General features: G+C 35.4%; 1 protein-coding gene across 1 annotated transcript; it reads right to left on the reverse strand.

The window, feature by feature from the left end:
* Positions 1-597: 597 nt before the first annotated feature.
* Cpr56F (Cuticular protein 56F) lies at positions 598-18,265 on the reverse strand. The gene is made up of 2 exons (XM_067771203.1): positions 18,180-18,265; positions 598-2,390 (listed from the first exon to the last, which is right to left on the reverse strand). The coding sequence occupies exons 1-2, from the start codon at positions 18,183-18,185 to the stop codon at positions 1,728-1,730; spliced, it is 669 nt and encodes a 222-aa protein (XP_067627304.1). The 5' UTR covers positions 18,186-18,265; the 3' UTR covers positions 598-1,727.
* Between the last annotated feature and the right edge of the window lie 771 nt (positions 18,266-19,036).

Below are 19,036 nucleotides of genomic sequence, written 5' to 3' on the forward strand. Positions count from 1 at the left end.
AAAACATGGTTCAACTATATGGTTGGCGCATCTCTACAGCAACAACATACCTTTTTTCAGATTGTCAAAATCTGTGTGCTGGTGTTAGATGCATGGAATGGAGATATAATATAACTTTGAAATTTTTGTGTGTTGTAGGAAAATAATGCGCCAAATTAGATGGATTTACAAAAAAAAATAACTTAAAGTGATGTGAAACAATTTTTTAATAAAAAATTTAAAAACCACGGCTGTAAGTAATTGTCAATGTGTTGGTTACATTTTGCGTTTGCCATCTCATTTTGAAAATTCCTATGCCACAAGGCGAATACATACCAGGTGGTGGCAATGCGAATTCAACCAATTCGCCGTGCAGAAAAATGTCAAGTCAAAAGAAAATTTTAATTGATTTCGATTACTGACATATCAAAGTACAAGGCGCTGTAGGGAAAATTATCAAGAAGAAGCAATCAGCTGTTGGAGTAACAACAACTGGTACGCCTTGCCTATGCCAGTGAAATGAAAAAAAAAAAATAATAAAACCAGCTGATGAGTTGAGCCAACCATATAATTGAGCCATGATAGTAAAATAAAAGACACATTTTTTTTTAACTTTGTTTTGTACAAAAATGCTTTTTATTGATATTTTTATGACATGCACAATTATTCTCGCCTACACATTTATTTCATTGTTTATTTATACATTATTGTTGCATTACAATAACAATTAATTTATAATATTATATATACATAAGTATAAGTTTTACATATTGCGATGTCGTTTTATTCTTAAAAATGCTTTCTTTTTACAATTTAATTTAATTAGTATTATTAACAAATAAATGATAAGGAAGTGATTTTTATTATAAACACAAGGGGGATGCATGCCTATGATCGATGTATGTATGTAAATATTTATGAATATGAGCATATGAACATTTTATACAATATAAATGCTTTTGTGTGGCGAATTGTCCAAAGTTTTTAGTTGAAATATACTAAAAAATGAAAATGCTTATTAGCTAAGTACATATATATAAAAGATAGCAGCTACTTTAACCCGAATAACAAAATACTCAATAACAAATAAGTTCCGCCTCAAAGATTAGTCGTTGTCGTTCTCATTTTTTGTTTTTTTTTTGTTGGCGGAAACAAATGGCAAGTGATGGGCATATATTTGATTGATTTAGTTGCTGTACTGTGCTGAGATAAGATGGAGCGTGCTTGATGGTGTGTGTGTGTGTTGTAGTTAGTAAGACAAAGCGGTACTTCACTTGAGTTTGAGCGCGAAATAGAGTGGAAGCTGTGAGTATGGCAGCGAGTAGAAATTCTAATGAGATTAAAGTGAAAGCTCTATGAGTGACGTGCTTTCGAAGCGCTTTCATAACAAAAAAGCATAAAAATTAAATGAAACGCTTTAATCTCAACTTGTTCAGCTTCAACTAAAAAGAAGAAGAATAACGTCTTAAAAAAAATTTAAAAAAGTGTAGCTAAAATAACAAAAAACTCGAATTAAGTATAAAAAATATTTATAAATGCAGTACTTGGCGTTAGACCGCGCAAGCTACCACAAAATGCTATCTAATACAGAATTTCATCTCTTCAGCCATTTTTCCTGCCTACAACTCACTCTTCACTTCTTACTTTCTGCGTACTTATTTAACACAAAACTTAACTACATCTTGTAGCTAAAACACTTTTACACTCATTTGACGTAATACATTTATGATATTGCAAGTAGAAAAATATTATTGATAACCAGCAAATTGTCCACCACCTTGACCACCACGTCCACCAGCACCACCACCCAAACCATTATTGACTTGTTCATAACGAATCGTTGGACGATAACCATGTGAATCAGCTTCATAATCGACAATTTGTTTACGACCATCAGGCAAGAGCACATAATAACGACCCACAGCTAAATCACCATCACGTTGTTCCATATGTCCAAAATCATTGCCGGACTCATAATCTTGTACATCATATTTGAATTCATATTTCGCTGGTCCGTATTGTTCTTCACCGCCATAACCGCTGCTACTGCTGCCACCATAATCACCATTACCACCGCTGCTGCTGCCACCGCCATAACCGCCACGTCCGCCACCGCCTTGTTGTTTGGGAAATATGGCACCAGTTAACGCTGGGGCACCATATTGAGAGCTTGGCGCACCATATTGTGAGCTAGGCGCACCGGCAGCGGGCGCACCATAACTGCTGCTAGGTGCACCACCGCGTTGTGGTGGCAAATAATTGCTGGATGGCGATTGGTATGATTGAGTGGGTGGCAGATATTGGCTTGAGGGCTGACCACCTTGATTGGGTGGTAGGTATTGATTTTGCGGTACTGGTGGTTCGGCGTGCACGAGCGTAGCGCAGGCGAGTAGAGCTATCGTTGCAAAGCACTGGAAGGGTGAAAGAGATGAAGAAGAAAAATGTGAAATAATTAAAAATCTTATAAGAAATAAATAATGGTAAATGTTAAAACTAAAATAAACTCACACACTTTTGTGAACCAACATATAATTAAATTAGATAGAAAGCTTCTTAGTGAAAACTCATATACCTTGCAGATGCCGCTCGGAGTCGGGGTAAAAACACGTGGGTCCCGTCTCGCCAATTAAAAGGAGCACGACCCAAAACAGAAGACGAAACACGGCCTAAAATCTCTTCGGAGGCTATAGCGCATTGCATTGATGGATTGAGACGGAATTGGAAGCGGAAGGAAGTGAGTGAGAGGAAGAGTTTTAGAGGAAGCGGGCAAGCATTTTTAAATAGAATGCCGGTAGCTTGACAGATCGCAAGAAAACACACTCGTTGCTTTCGTTTCTCAATTTTTAACTGGACACGTAACGCCCGAAGTAATGGCAATTGCGGTTCCATGCACCGGAAATAGGTTTAAATGGGTAGCCTCTTAAAGGAGAAAAGGTCTCCCTCCTCAGAGAGCCTTTCAGTCACGCTTAAAATATCCAGGACAGTATATACAGCAGTTTCTTTATCCACAAAACGCAAGCCAAAACAAAAAAAGTATCCAATTTGGGTAAGTTGGTTGCGAACGCCCCTTCCAGAAAAAAATGTGAATATTTATATCAAGTATATATACAGAACTTGGTTAACGATTTCTCTATATGATGGAGATGATTAAGAGATGAGGAGGGATATGGAGATGAGATGAAGTGGAGTGATAGCAGGAGAAGAAAAGGAAGTGGTAAAACCAGAGGAAATAAGAGGCAAAGGGAAAGCGCCAAAGAAGCATCAGTAAAATGGATGGAACCGGATAGAGAAAGCGAGAGTGCGAAGTTAGTTAAAACGATAGGAAGGTGGAGTGCTAAAAAAGAGGAAGAGATGGGAAAGAAACTTGGTGAAAGGAGAGGGTAAAAGTAAAAGAAATTTGAAACTAAAGTGACAAACAGAGCAAGGGTGTGGGAGCTGGAAAGAAAGGAGCCGGAAAATCAAAGGAAGCGAATGGAAGATGGAAAGCAAGAAAAAGAGGACGAGAATAGTTATTGAAAAGAAAAAGGATGAAGGAGTGCAATACTAATCGAAAATAAAGGAATTGAGTAATGTAATGGTAAAGGGAGGGGGAGTGAAAGGGACAAGGAGAAAAAGAAAGGAGTATAAATAGCACAGAAGCGAGATGAAGAGAAAGACGACGCAGAGGAAAAAACTAAAAGGAGGCAGTAGAAAAAGATAGTTAAAAAAGCGAAGGAAACCGGAAAAGAGGTTTAAAGATAGGGACAAGGAAAAGAAAAAAGGTAAAATGAAAGAAGCAAGTTTAAAGCTATAGAGAAAATAAAGAGCAGAAAAAAATTGGGGCAGATGGAGGATAATCGGTAGAAAAAAAATGTATGGACTGGATTAGATTGTTTAAGTTATGAGACCGAGTTCCGAAAACCTCGGGAAAAAGGAGAATAATGGCAAGTGGGCCTCTGTAGCAACCATAAGAATCGGTTGTTTCATGCTGCATAACGTGGGGAGTAATGGTGTGAAAATTGATAGAGTTACGGAGAGGGAGTGTAGGTGCGAGGCGGAATGAGTTGGATAGTGGGAGTGGAAGTGGGAAAGGGAATAAGGGTAGATGTGAAAATAATTGCGTTAGTGGGACCTGAAAATTTATTGGGAGTGTAAGTGGAAGTGAGAGCGTGAATAGGTTTGGGAGTGGGAGGGAAAGACAGTAACAAAAAATATTAAGCGAAAATAAAGATGGGATAACGGGTAAATGGGGAAGGGAGGACTGCTGCTTACGTGTAGGCAAACCAGTTTTCGGTCAGGACAAAGTTTGTACGCTGATATAAACATATTTTTTTATGTGGGTCATGCATTGACTAGCGCTGAAAACATTGAGGAACACTTTATCTGATGGCGAAACTAAATAACAAATGCTATCAAACATCAACTAAATGTCACTTGAACTTTCATGAATTGGTAATGTCTTCTGAGCTTACATGAGAAAATATTTCTAAAAACTAAAAAATCCAATTTAAATTTGCTACTCGCTCCCACTTGCTTATCTCTCACCCAAATCAACACGAGCACAATTTTCAATTAACTTTTATAACCCATTGTGCATTAATTAAATATTTATTATTTAACTAAATGTATTACATAAAATTTCATAAACATAATTAACATTTTCATTTGAACGGGTTAAAAAAAAATTAAAAAAAAAAAAAAAATTTGAAACAAAAAAAAAATTCCAAAATGCAAATTACCACACGCGAACGCTGTCAAACAAGTGCAAACAATGGCAATTAAGTTGTCAGATTCAATCTCGTAAATCCGTTAGATGAGCAGCGATAAGATGCCGCAAAGACACTCAAAAACAACAACAAACAAACTGTCGTCAACGTCTTTGTAAAGCTCGTTTTAAAATGTGCGAAATGACAGTGAGCAAAGATAGCGGTTGGTAATTGCAGGGAGGATGGGAAAGAGTATATGTTTCTGATGCTGCTTGCTGGTGTTATTGTTGGTTAAAAGAATCGTTGTGCGAGCTTGCGCAGCGTTTGTGGCATTAAAAAATTTTTTTTTGTATGAAACTCATAATTAAAGGAAATTAACATTTTATGCATGACGATGACAGTTACACTTCTTTCAAATGATAAAAATAAATGTTTTGTTTAATGAGTCAGCTGAAGAGAAGGGTGAACGGAGCCGAAGCATTTATATAGAAGCTGTAAATGTGTAAGATGTAGAAATCAAAAACAATAGAATGTGATACGGCTAGAGCATAGAGTTGGGTGGCAGTCAAGCGTCAAACATCACAATCACCTGCTACAGAGCGTCTCTAATTCAAGGCGTCGCAATTTGTTTGCTGTAGCAGCTGTGATGCAAAATTCATTGTCGTTGGCTGTGCCAAAGCCGGCTTGATATGACAACACAACGTCGTTACGGCGCATCTGAAATGAATTATTGCAAAATTTTTTGACAGCGTTTTTTTTTTTTAAGACAAATTTGTGTCTCTTTTTTTTGTTGCTAAGAATGTGTTAAAAATTAAACTAATGTTCACAGCGTTGCAGAATAAACAATTTAAATATTGTCAATTGGGTCATACGACAAAATGTGCATGAAGCGCAAAAGGTGGAAAGCGTTTGTGAGATCCAAAGGGAAGTAAGCTGTAAAATTTATTAGCTGTGGCGAACGCAAAGTAATTTGAGCGCTATGACAAGAGCGAATTTTTTTAAAATTTTGTAATTAAAAAGTATTTGTTTTAGTTTTCGGATTTTGGCGGCTAAGCTGTATGTGATAAGAGATCATATTTTGTAAAAAAATATGCAGAAATGCGTTGGTACACAATCATGTTTGAATGTATCCCTTCCAATTCTCATTTTAGTCTGTTTCGTAATTTATGTGGTTGTATCTTTAATTAATATGAAATGATTGCTAACTTTGTTTCACAGGAGACAACTCTCCACTAAATTGGGAAGTAAATAGAGAGACATCGAAGACCAAAACATTCCTTCTTCATCTAATAGATGCGACCACTCACAAATTGTCATCAACATCCTCTGAAAACATGGTTCATGTCAAATCATTTGCTCGGGTGCCTTTAGACACATCAAATGGTAGTAATGCCATCAAAAGGGCTCTATTTGGCTAAGGAACCGAGACTATTCTATTCGAACTCACTGAAAACCTTCCAGTGTAGTGGGGCCTGAATCTAGAGAGATATATATCTGTAAGTGCAAGATGATAGGTTACAGGAAGGTCACTCGATTGGGAAGAAAATAGATGTACCCCAGAGAGCAAAACATTTCTTCTTCATCTAATAGGTACAACCACCACCATTGTCAGCAACATCCTCTTACGGAAGACCAAGAAAACTTGCAGTTTCAATAAGGCGGGACAAAAGAGACGTTGAAAACTTCGTTGTTGTCAAAGCATTTGCTTGGGTGCTTTTATAGGCATCAAAGGATAGTTTAATTGTGTATTGGGTAGTGCCATCGAAAGGGCTCTGGTAGGCTCAGGAATCGAGAAAGTTTTGGCCGAACTCATTTAAAATCTTGCTGTGAGGTGGGGCCTCAATCGAGAGATAGATATGCAGAGACATGCCAAAGGCAAGTTTACTATCCCCCTTATTCAGGGTTGTGGTAGCGAGCTTCTGTTGGACTTAGAACCTTGTTTCCGCCAATACAGAGGGATTCGCTACTTTGGCAAGTCGTTAACATTTAGACATACTGGACGATGCTTTGTGGCACTATCCGGATACGGTGACTTGGAGCGCTGAGTCATGTAGATATCTTGTCAATTCTGGCAAACGTACTGTGCGCGTGTCCTGCGCATGCCAGGCTAAGACTCGAGCTATAAGAAGTGACACGGCTATTAGATCTAGAAGCAGTCAGGTATTGGAAAGCTTCAATTAATTGCAAGAGTTTGTGTCGTTGAGCTGCTGATTCTTTTTACTAGGGCATATAAGATACCCGCATTCAGAACTCCCTCGATAGGGGGTTGTTGGTACTTATGATACTGTAAAATATTTCTTTTTCATTTGCAGGGACAATTTTTGGATAGGAAATTGTTTGCGACCCAATATGGAGGATTGGGATAGGAAGGCGTCCTTTGGCTTGTATTGTTGCAGGGCGGCATCTCAAGTTGATGGGTACTTCAGTGAAGGGTGGTATACTAGCTTAACGAGATGACAGTCAAGCAGTTTCTGATATGGGCCCATCGGGCATATCCAAAATTTTAGTGTCAATACAACGATCTGCTAAAACAATACCTCCTCTGTATATGAATGTCATGCTGAGCATACAACCCGGTGGATATTGGGGGTAAGTTGGTTAGAGTGGGGCTGTTGACCGGGCATCTTGATTGTTCCAATCTTTTGATCTTTGACTCTGCCCCAAAATTTAGGGGCTACTGTATGCCCATATGCAAACCTGATCTTAGCCATCCCCTTGAGAGGGAACAGGGAGTAGGGATCATCTTGGGCAATAAACTAGCTGGCTCACGAATGGGGTGAAAAGCGTAGGGGCCACGGAGGTATTTGTGGAAACTTTTTTTGAGAAGCACGATGTAAGCCGAGAGTGTAAGCTAGCAGCGAAATCTAAGCGGAAGTTGACGCGGTTAATATGCGGTTGTTTGGATTCATCCAATTCAAATAAAGTTTAAGAATTTAACATCTACTCGAGAAGCTAAGCGGCTATTAAAATCTTGAGTATAATTGTGCTGCATTTGGGGATTGTCTGAGGATGAGTGGCGTCACATGCAATTGTGACGAACAATTTATAGCTTAAGTTCATCTGGTACAGAGTCATATCACAGTCCCACAATGTTTCATAAAATAAAGGATTATTTTTTTCATTACGGTGTGGCTCAATACTCAAATGATCACGGAGTGATCTTGAAATGATTGTGAAAACAACCTTGAAACTATTCGTCGAAAGTTAAAAAATATCCCGTAACAATCCTTTCGATATGATTCACGATCAGCCCCAAATATCTCGAAAAACATTCCCGAATTGATCCCAAATAGTCCTGAAATAATATTGAAAATAATCTCGAAACTGTACGCATGTAATAGTTACAAAATGGTCTCAGCAAAGTTTTTACCAAAATAACCAAGAAACAGTCCCACAATACCAAAACAGCTCCGAAAATGTCCAGCAAACCTTGAAATAGCCCAATAAAAGAGCGTTTAACAATTTCGAAACAGTCCCTTAATAGTATCAAAGTAATCAAGTAAAAGTTCCAAAACGGTTCTAAGGACAATCATGAAAGAATCTCGAAATAAACCTGAAGCATTTTGGAAAAAGTTACGAAACGATTACAAATATAGCCCTGAACTGACACAAATAGTACCGCCTTTATCCCGTAAATCATCCCGAAGTAGTCCCGAAATGATCCCGAAATAGCCCCCATATGTTGGAAAAACAGCCCGAAAATTATATTGAAATGGTCTAAAAATTATTCCAAACAGTCCCTTAGTGAAGCAAAAATAGCCCGAAAACGACCAAAAACTAGCAGGAGAAAACCGTGAACCGCAAATAGCCTCAAAATAAACCCTATATTATTCTAAAATTGTAATAAGAAGATTCTTAGCCCAATTTGATATCATAATTTGCATAAAAATCGGCTGCTTCTTGTAATTCGCTTAACTTTGTAGTTTATTAGATGCAAAAAAATGTATTTTTAATTAGCATTTGCCAATGTCGTCAAAAATTATAAAAAAAAAATTAAAAAAATAAATGTTAACTATAAAGAAATACTGTATACAACACAAATTTCAACGTTAAAGATTTCCAAAAAAATTTATTTTTTTAATTTTTCATTCATGTGCATGCGGTGAACGTGTAACATTCTAATAAGTGCAACAAGGTCTTGCTTGCCACATACTCAGTAGCTGATGACATCTGCTTGCCATTCGGCATTTTGTTGTGATTCTAAATTGAAAGTTGGTTGCAGTCACAGAAAATGTTTGCTTAACTGCCATATAAATCATTTTGATGACCATCAGCCACCACGTATTTGCAATTATTTTTGCCGAAAAGTTACATAAGCACAGTTGGATGTGACGGAAGAGCAGCACATATTTAATAATAATTTTTTCGGTCATTCCTCTGCTGTGCATTATTTTATGTTAATATAATAAATGCAGTTAAGTGAGTGTTAAGGAGATAATTTTTTGTTATTGTTGTAGGTTTATTGAACAATTTTTGGTACTTCGACAGAATAGAGGCAAAGGTTAAGAGAACTTGATGGCAACTATTAATGGTTCCAAGTCAATGAGAGGGATCGGCTCTGCTGTTTACTGTATCGATCCAGAAATAAGACGATCCTACAGGCTGCCAGATTACTGCAGAGGCTTTCAGGCGAAACTTGTAGTATTGATGGAAGCAGCGAAAATTCAGGCGAACAGGCGCTATATATATATTGATTGTTAGGAGGCGATCAAGGCAATAAACTCTTACAGTTTCTCATCAAGAAGTGTCCTAGAACGCAAAGAAGCACTGAAAGGACTTTGCTCAGGGTAGAGCATACATCCATACAGGGTGCCTGGTCATAAAGATTTAGAGAGTAACTCAAAGCTTGATGAGTGTGCAAAAGAGGGTGCAGCACTCGAATAATCAATGGTAGACACCACAATCCGTTTGGAAGAAATAAAAAGAAGACAGGACTTTCATATGATCCATCGAGTAGCAAATGCGTGGACAGAAGTGCAAGGCTACACAATTTCAAAGATCATACTATGATGGTAGTTTCAAAAATTTGTCATATCTCTAAGCAGAAAAGACTTAAGACGTCACATGCTTAAAACTTAGGCTTCGTGAATAACAGCATGTGTAGCTAAGTGCCACCTTTGTCCATGCGTAATGGATTGATGAATTCCAATCAAGTTTTGACGGGGATGCAATTGTTTCGCATATTCTTGACCATTTTGGAACTATTTCGTGAGCATTGTTTTTGGAGTTGCCTTTAGGGACACTTTAGTATTACTTTAAGCATCATTTGGAAACTTATTCAGGAACATTTTGGAACAATTTCGTAATCACTTCCGAACACTTGTAAGTGCATTTTGGAACAACTGCTGGATAATTTCAAAACTATTTCGAAACAATTTTAAGACTGCTACGATATCGCATCGGGTTTATTTTGAAAATCATAGTGTGGAAATGATCGGTACTGATTTGGAACAATTTCGTGATCACTTCGAGATTATTTTATTTTCGGTAATACTCTGAGACAACATCTAAATCATTTATAGAATATTTCGAGTTAGTTTTTGAGCTGCTACGGGATAATTTTAGGGAATAGATTTGGTATAATTTTGAGAATATTTCGTTTTCAATTTGGAACCATTTCACGATGACTTCGGGATTTTTTCGTATCATTAGGATACTATTTTGAAATCATTGAAGGATTGTTACAGGATTACTACGATATTATTAAAGGCATCATTTCGAGACCGTTTCGGAACTTATTTCGAACAATTTCAGGATCACTTCGAGATTATTTTAGGTAACATCTTGGGACATCTTCTAGATCATTTTAAGACTATTTCAAAATCATTTAAAGACTGTTACAGGATCCTTTCAGTACAGCTCTCATTAGTGTAAAAAGCTGTTATATGCAAAGAAAGGCCATGCAGTCGGTGATCTCGGCGAATAATAAAAGAACCTCTAACAGACGTTCAGCATAATGCTGAAAACTCTGGTTCTCCTTTTTTTTACTTATAGCAGCAAAGAGACTCCCCGTAGGTTTTGAGGAGTTTTATCGATGTTGATGGTCCTTTGACAGATAAAGAGGAAGCTCTAAATTGCGCTGGCAAGCGCTCCAAAGGCTTTTCCTACGCTCAACAATATAATTTTGTGTAGTATATTCAACACTCCGACATCGGCTTACTCTAATTTCTTTCTGGGCTGGTGATACTTTGTATACGTCTTCTTGTCTTAGCCCCACACTTAATGGAAATACATATCTTGCAGCATGTTAAAGAGCTATTGGCTGATTATCAATAGGCCTGCCCTCCGGAAGACGCAAAAGTACTTTCTTTACCAAAAAATATGGGTCAGACGGTACACAGCCGGTAAAGCTAATGATTAATTTGTCCTTGCTCCAACAAAACAGGTTGGATAAGACATTCATATCAGCGGAATGGATCTTTAGAATTAAGGAAGTGGTTCCAAGGAACTTTGTTCGCTTGGATTGTTCTATTAGTCCTTTTATTTCCAGCTAAACAGAATTTCCGGTAGAATATTTGCGGTCGGAGGTAATTTACTTTTTATTTACATATAGAAATTTTTTCGTAAGGTTTTCAATCATATAAAAGAGGGTTTCAAATAAAAGTACTCAAACACTTTACAAACAGTTTCAAATAAAATTTACTTTTAAAAAGTTCGCTGCTTAAGTCTTTCGTTTCACATTTCTCCAACATGTCATCTGCATGCACAAATTTTTAATTTCAGCATGAAAACCACATTACATACAAACAAAAAAATATAAAAGCAATATAAATGCAATTAATAATCCATAAAGTAGGAAAATAAATATTAAAAAAATATATGTATATTATTACTTTATTACTGCCGTTCACTGTGAAATGAGCTATGAAAAAAGATTAAGCTTTTTTTAACGCCTCAAAATGAATTACATGTCAAATTTAGCGCCATGCATGTCTCGTGCTGCAAATGGGGTGCAGATAAGTGTGGCAAATCATCAACATAATAAGAAATATGACTAAATAAAAAAGTTGAACTTACACATTTGATTTAAAATAATGAAATTTAGAGTGATTTATTGAACAATAGTCAATTTATGAACGAAACTAAAATTTTCAGTTTATTAACTTTTTATTGATGTATTTGCTTTGAGCTGGCAATAAGAGCTGTAATTATGTAATTTTTTGTGATCGAATGCAGTTTATCTATGAAAATTAAATTATTTAGGAAATATAAAAAGGAAATTGTATAGTTTCTTTATATAGCAGTTAGCGCTTCCTTTTATTTGCACACGTCCGATTAAGAGTCAATAAGAAGTTTTATGTATATTTATGTGAGTATGAAGTGTGACTCAAAAGATACTTTTTATGCCTTATTGCTCATGATTTTTTCACTACTGCTTTCTACTTGTTCAAGTGTTGTGCCTAAATACTATCCAAGTTCGTTCCTTAAGTCTTTCGTTGTAGTTGATATGCGGGTTCGTTTCTTAAGTCTTTTCTAATTATCGTGTGCAATGACGTAGCAAACGCTTTATAAAGAACGAAGTACGTTTTGTGGAACCAGAATCAGAATTTGTCATAGTTTTTTTTTATACTCAGTTGAGCAGAGCTCACAGAGTATATTAAGTTTGATTGGATAACGGTTGGTTGTACATATATAAAGGAATCGAGATAGATATAGACTTCCATATATCAAAATAATCAGGATCGAAAAAAAATTTGATTGAGCCATGTCCGTCCGTCCGTCCGTCCGTCCGTTAACACGATAACTTGAGTAAATTTTGAGGTATCTTGATGAAATTTGGTATGTAGGTTCCTGAGCACTCATCTCAGATCGCTATTTAAAATGAACGATATCGGACTATAACCACGCCCACTTTTTCGATATCGAAAATTTCGAAAAACCGAAAAAGTGCGATAATTCATTACAAAAGACCGATAAAGCGACGAAACTTGGTAGATAAGTTGAACTTATGACGCAAAATAGAAAATTAGTAAAATTTTGGACAATGGGGGTGGCACCGCCCACTTTTAAAAGAAGGTAATTTAAAATTTTGCAAGCTGTAATTTGGCAGTCGTTGAAGATATCGTGATGAAATTTGGCAGGAACGTTACTCTTATTACTATATGTACGCTTGATAAAAATTAGCAAAATCGGAGAAGGACCACGCCCACTTTTAAAAAAATTTTTTTTTTAAGTAAAATTTTAACAAAAAATTTAATATCTTTACAATATATAAGTAAATTATGTCAAGATTCAACTTCAGTAATGATATGGTGCAACAAAATACAAAAATAAAAGAAAATTTAAAAATGGGCGTGGCTCCGCCCTTTTTCATTTAATTTGTCTAGGATACTTTTAACGCCATAAGTCGAACAAAAATTAACCAATCCTTTTGAAATTTGGTAGGGGCATAGATCTTATGGCGTCAACTGTTGATGTCACGCCCAGTTTTTATACTCAGTCGTCCGTCTGTCCTTCCGCATGGATGTTAACACGATAACTTGAGCAAAAATCGATATATCTTTACTAAACTCAGTTCACGTACTTATCTGAACTCACTTTATCTTGGTATGAAAAATGAACGAAATCCGACTATGACCACGCCCACTTTTTCGATATCGAAAATTACGAAAAATGAAAAAAATGCCATAATTCTATACCAAATACGAAAAAAGGGATGAAATATGGTTTATTTTATTGACGCGAAATATAACTTTAGAAAAAACTTTATAAAATGGTTTTGACACCTACCATATTATGTAGAAGAAAATGAAAAAGTTCTACAGGGCGAAATAAAAAACCCTTAAAATCTTGGCAGGTATTACATATATAAATAAATTAGCGGTATCCAACAGATGATGTTCTGGGTCACCCTGGTCCACAAATTGGTCGATATCTGGAAAACGCCTTCACATATACAACTACCACCACTCCCTTTTAAAACTCTCATTAATACCTTTAATTTGATACCCATATCGTACAAACGCATTCTAGAGTCACCCCTGGTCCAACTTTATGGCGATATTTCGAAAAGGCGAACACCTATAGAACGAAGGCCCACTCCCTTTTAAAAATACTCATTTTCATTTGATACCCATATCGTACAAACAAAGTCTAGAGTCACCCCTGGTCCAGAAAGGCCCACTCCCTCTTAAAATACTCATTAACTCCTTTCGTTTGATACCCATATTGCACAAACGAATTCTAGAGTCACCCCTGGTCCACCTTTATGGCGATATCTCGAAAAGGCGAACACCTATAAAACGAAGGCCCACTCCCTTTTAAAAATACTCATTAACACCTTTCATTTGATACCCATATCGTACAAACAAAGTCTAGAGTCACCCCTGGTCCACCTTTATTGCGATACCTCGAAAATGCATCCACCTATAGAACTAAGGCCCACTCCCTCTTAAAATACTCATTAACTCCTTTCGTTTGATACCCATATTACACAAACGAATTCTAGAGTCACCCCTGGCCCACTTTTATGGCGATATCTCGAAACGGCGTCCACCTATAGAACTAGGGCCCACTCCTTTTTAAAATACTCATTAACACCTTTCGTTTGATGCCCATATTGTGCAAACAAATTCTAGGGTCACCCCTGGTCCACCTTTATGGCGATATCTCGAAACGGCGTCCACCTATGGAACTAAGGATTACTCCTTTTATTTTTTTTTTTTCATTTGATACCCATATCGTACAAACGCATTCTAGAGTCACCCCTGGTCCATCTTTACGGCGATATCTCGAAAAGGCGTCCATCTATAGAACTTAGGTCCACGCCCTTTTAAAATACTCATTAATACATTTCATTTGATACCCATATCGTACAAACGCATTCTAGAGTCAACCCTGATCCACCTTTATGACTATATCCCTAAATGGCGTCCACCTATAGAACTATGGCCCACTCCCACATAAAATACTCTTTATTGCCTTTCATTTGATACACATGTCATACAAACACATTCCAGGGTTTCCCTCGGTTCATTTTCCTACATGGTTATTTTCCCTTATGTTGTCACCATAGCTCGGCGGCCACCGTGGTGTGATGGTAGCGTGCTCCGCCTATCACACCGTATGCCCTGGGTTCAACTCCCGGGCAAAGCAACATCAAAATTTTAGAAATAAGATTTTTCAATTAGAAGAAAATTTTTCTAAGCGGGGTCGCCCCTCGGCAGTGTCTGGCAAGCGCTCCGATTGTATTTCTGCCATGAAAAGCTCTCAGTGAAAACTCATCTGCCTTGCAGATGCCGTTCGGAGTCGGCATAAAACATGTAGGTCCCGTCCGGCCAATTTGTAGGGAAAAATCAAGAGGAGCACGACGCAAATTGGAAGAGAAGCTCGGCCTTAGATCTCTTCGGAGGTTATCGCGCCTTACATTTATTTTTTGTCACCATAGCTCTCAACTGAGTATGTAATGTTCGGTTACACCCGAACTTAACCTTCCTTACTTGTTTTTTTTTAATGATGATATAATTGTTTTTCAAATTCATAGAAAAAATATTTTTTCTAAAATTTATTAATTTTTAATTTTAATCATATAACACACTTATAAAATTGCTTTCATCTAGCTATCACCCGCTCCCTTGTATGCTCGGAACTTTGAAATAAAGAACCTTTACTTTTATTTTTGGGTTGCCTAAAAACATTTATATATTCAACACTGCAAACTACGAAGAAATTTTCAAATCTGTTTACCATCTATCTATAAACCTTTTCCGCAGTACTATAAATTATGCTAGCTGCTGGTTAATTTTTGGGCGTAGATAAAGCTCGATGACACAACCAAGAAATGCTGGAAAGTTCATAATAAAATGAAGAAATACGTAAGTTGCTGTACTGAAGAAATATTCTTGCGTTGATTATTTGGTAGAGCTACTAACCAGTTCTTCTAGGGATTTAAACCTTGGTGGATTTTAAGCAAAACTTCTTAAAAATCTCACTCACAATGCACATTTAGAAAATGTGCCCTACTTATGATATACACCGTATACGTCGCTACGTTATTGAAAAAAAGTTCACGCTATCTTCTTTACCTAGATTTAGAATTAGACTCCGGCTAAAGCAACAGTGAAAATTGCACTCAATTCTATGCAGTGATTTCTGAGTGATGCGCCTACAAACATAGAAACGGACAGACAGACGAAAATTTTTAAAACTCCTGATTTGGAATCAGAGGGTTCAATGAGGACCCCACCTATCAATTTTTCCGCAATATCTCCAATGTGCAGGCAGCGACTTATTAAAATTTTATTATATGTATAGACGTAAAGTTTTTTCAGGATGTCAAGAGTTATTCAACTTTATTTAAAACGTCATGTAATTTTTTTGCAATTTTTTTGTTTTACTTCTATTCTTTTTTTATTGACCTTTTAAGGTAATCATTATTTTCTTTTAATTTACAAACAAAATTTTTAATATAGTTTTAAACTGTTCACTTTGTAAATTTTTTATTTTATTGATTCTTAAAAAATGCATAATTAAATTTTATTTTAGGCACAAAAAAATATTTTTTAAAAAATTTGTAATTTATTTTACAAACTTATATAAATTTATTTACAACAAAATTATTTTATAAAATTTTTTGACTACTAACTTTAATAATTGAACAGATTCTTATAATTGGTAATTTATTTTTTATTGAACTTTATTATTATAAAATATGTTTTTATTAATTTAATATGAATATAATTAAGCCCTTATTAAATTCATAAATAATTGTTTAATAAAATTTGTAAATTTTTAATTCCAATGAGTATATAAACTATTTTAATATGTAGCTTTATTTAAAAGTTATTTAATTCTTTTGTTTTTGGTACTTTTTTAAATTTATTAAATACTATTTTTTTCTATTTTTTAAAAGGATTTTCATTTAAAATTTTTTAATTTAATAAACAAAATTTTACAAAATTTATAAACTTACAAATTTATAAAATTTATTTAGTTTTTTATTATATATCTTGTTTTACTAAATTTTTCCTGATATTTATTTTCAACTCCATTAAATATTTAACTTTTTTATACATTTCTTGTTTTTTCTACTTTAAAATTTGAGCACTAAAATTTTTTCTAATTTTAAGAAAAATTTTAACATTTAGTTTTTATCTTTTTAAAATTGGAAATCGTTTTTACAAGACTTAAAAATTCATAAAATTTTTTCACTTTTTTAAATTCTTTTTTAATGCTTTTTTTTACAATTCATTTTATTATTATTTTCAACTTTATTATATATAAAACTTTTAATTTTTTTTTGCTTTTATTTTATTTTGAAATTTATAAAATAATAACTGGCTGATCTTTCGCAAACAATTTTTTTACGAAATATACAAATTTACAAATTCATAAAATTAGGTATATTTTTAAAGATATTTATTATTATTTTTTTTAATACACAATTTTTTTCTTTTAATATTAAAATTTATTTATTATATTATTTTATTTTTAAAAAATTCTTTAGTAGAGTCGAGAGAAGTTAGATTATTATTCAGGAGATGGTCGAGCTAGTACCTTAGAGGTACTAGTTACCGGAAAGTACTGCATCAGTATCAGGCAAAGGGCCACCAGAACCGATAACAGTACCCAAAACCAACTGGTTGTATCTTCATCTTTAAAACAAAAATAGTATTGCGGGTAAAATTTGTCTGTAAGATTTATTTATGGTCGTTTCTGCGTTAACCACGGCGTGATCGACGGAAGTTAAATAAGCAGCTGTATGAGCATAACGCAGATTTGCAAAAAGTGCAAACAAAGAAAAGCTTAAAGGCTTAGCTGGCAAGCTTATATTATTTGAATGAATAAAGTTCCTTCAACTCAGGATATATAATGGAGATACCTCGACCTAGTTGGGAGAGACATAGGCAAACATTTTATACGTTTGCGCTCCCAGATGGCGTCAGGCGGTAAGGCGCCAAGTAATCGTGGTGAATGAGGGAATTTTTTTTTATTTTAATCCCATGAAGTCCACTTTCAGAGTATGTTGTATGAGTTTAGCCCCTGATGTCAGGATAACTCTGAGTTAGAAATATAGTTCGCCATTCTGCAAGTGGGCCTATATGGACCATTTTCATAATTTGTGTCTTTTGTTATTGTTGTAGCCATAAGGACACTCTCCGAAGTTTTTGATACTGATTGTCCTTTGCCGGATATAGATCCGGTACGTTCCGGTAACAAGCACCATTAAAGTAGGTACTAGCCCGACCATCTCTGGAAAGATTTAATAGGACCACATTGAACTCTATAGGACATACGGCCTAGTTTCATGTATCTTTTCGTAACTAGAACCAGTTTCATTATATTTGCTAGTACACAGAACTATTGATGATCAGACAAGCACTTGTTAAACTAAAATTTCTTAATTCTTTCTGAGATTCATTTGAAGCGTTCACAACAACGGCAAGCAGCACAAAATTGAAGCTATCTCACACAATGTTTTTTTTTTTCAGTTTTTTTTCTAAACTATTTTTTTTTCGGAATCCTTTTTTAAATTAATACATGTATGTATAATTTGCATATTTCTGCAGTTCGTACCTTCATTTTGTATATTCACTTATATGAAATTTGAATTATCACACAAAAAAGTTGATTGGCTTAACTTCTTACGAAGATGGTTGAATTGAATTTGATACTGAAACACTTTCGTAGGCCAGTATTTATATTGTTTGAATCAAAAATAACAATGCAGTGTAGCAGCAGATAGTGGCAGATAGACGGTTAGAAGCAGCAAGCTGAAGAGGCTGTTGATGCCCAAAGCATTTTGGCCCAAAGTAACTGAAGGCTGCAAGAGAAACATAAAGTGGGGCAAGGGTACGAATAACTAAAGCAACATTGAGGGAGGTAAAGTCAACATCAGCAAAAATAACGCCATTCAGCATAAGATAACATACAATTGGCAAAAATGCGCGCCAAATTACAAAAAAAAAATAATACTAAAAAAAATCAAATGCACTTAGTTTTAGCACATTGTACAATACACTATTTTTGCGCAGAAAAAAAAGACATACTAGCATCCGGAGAGCAAATGAGAAAAAATTTGTAAATAAAAATTTGTAAATGAGAAATTAAATCAAAGTCAACAAACGAAAATATGCGAGAGCAGCGTAGCCAAAATAGAGAGGCAAGTAACTTCAATGAGCACGAGCGGCATTAGAATAAAGCGCGATCTGTGTGACAGTGGCAGAAGCTGCGGCAGCGCATTGGGAAGCAATAGCTTTGTTTATTAAGCCAGCAGTTAAAACTAATATACATAGTTGTTGTTAGTTCTGCTGCTGATGTTGCCGCTGAGCTGCAAAAACAAACTGCAACAACAAGCACTTTAAAAACAATTAGAAGGGCAACTGAACCATGAGCAATGGTAATGACGCCAATGATGATCACTAAATAATAAA

The sequence above is a fragment of the Eurosta solidaginis genome, chromosome 3, assembly GCF_040869045.1.
Source record: "Eurosta solidaginis isolate ZX-2024a chromosome 3, ASM4086904v1, whole genome shotgun sequence".
NCBI lineage: Eukaryota > Metazoa > Arthropoda > Insecta > Diptera > Tephritidae > Eurosta > Eurosta solidaginis.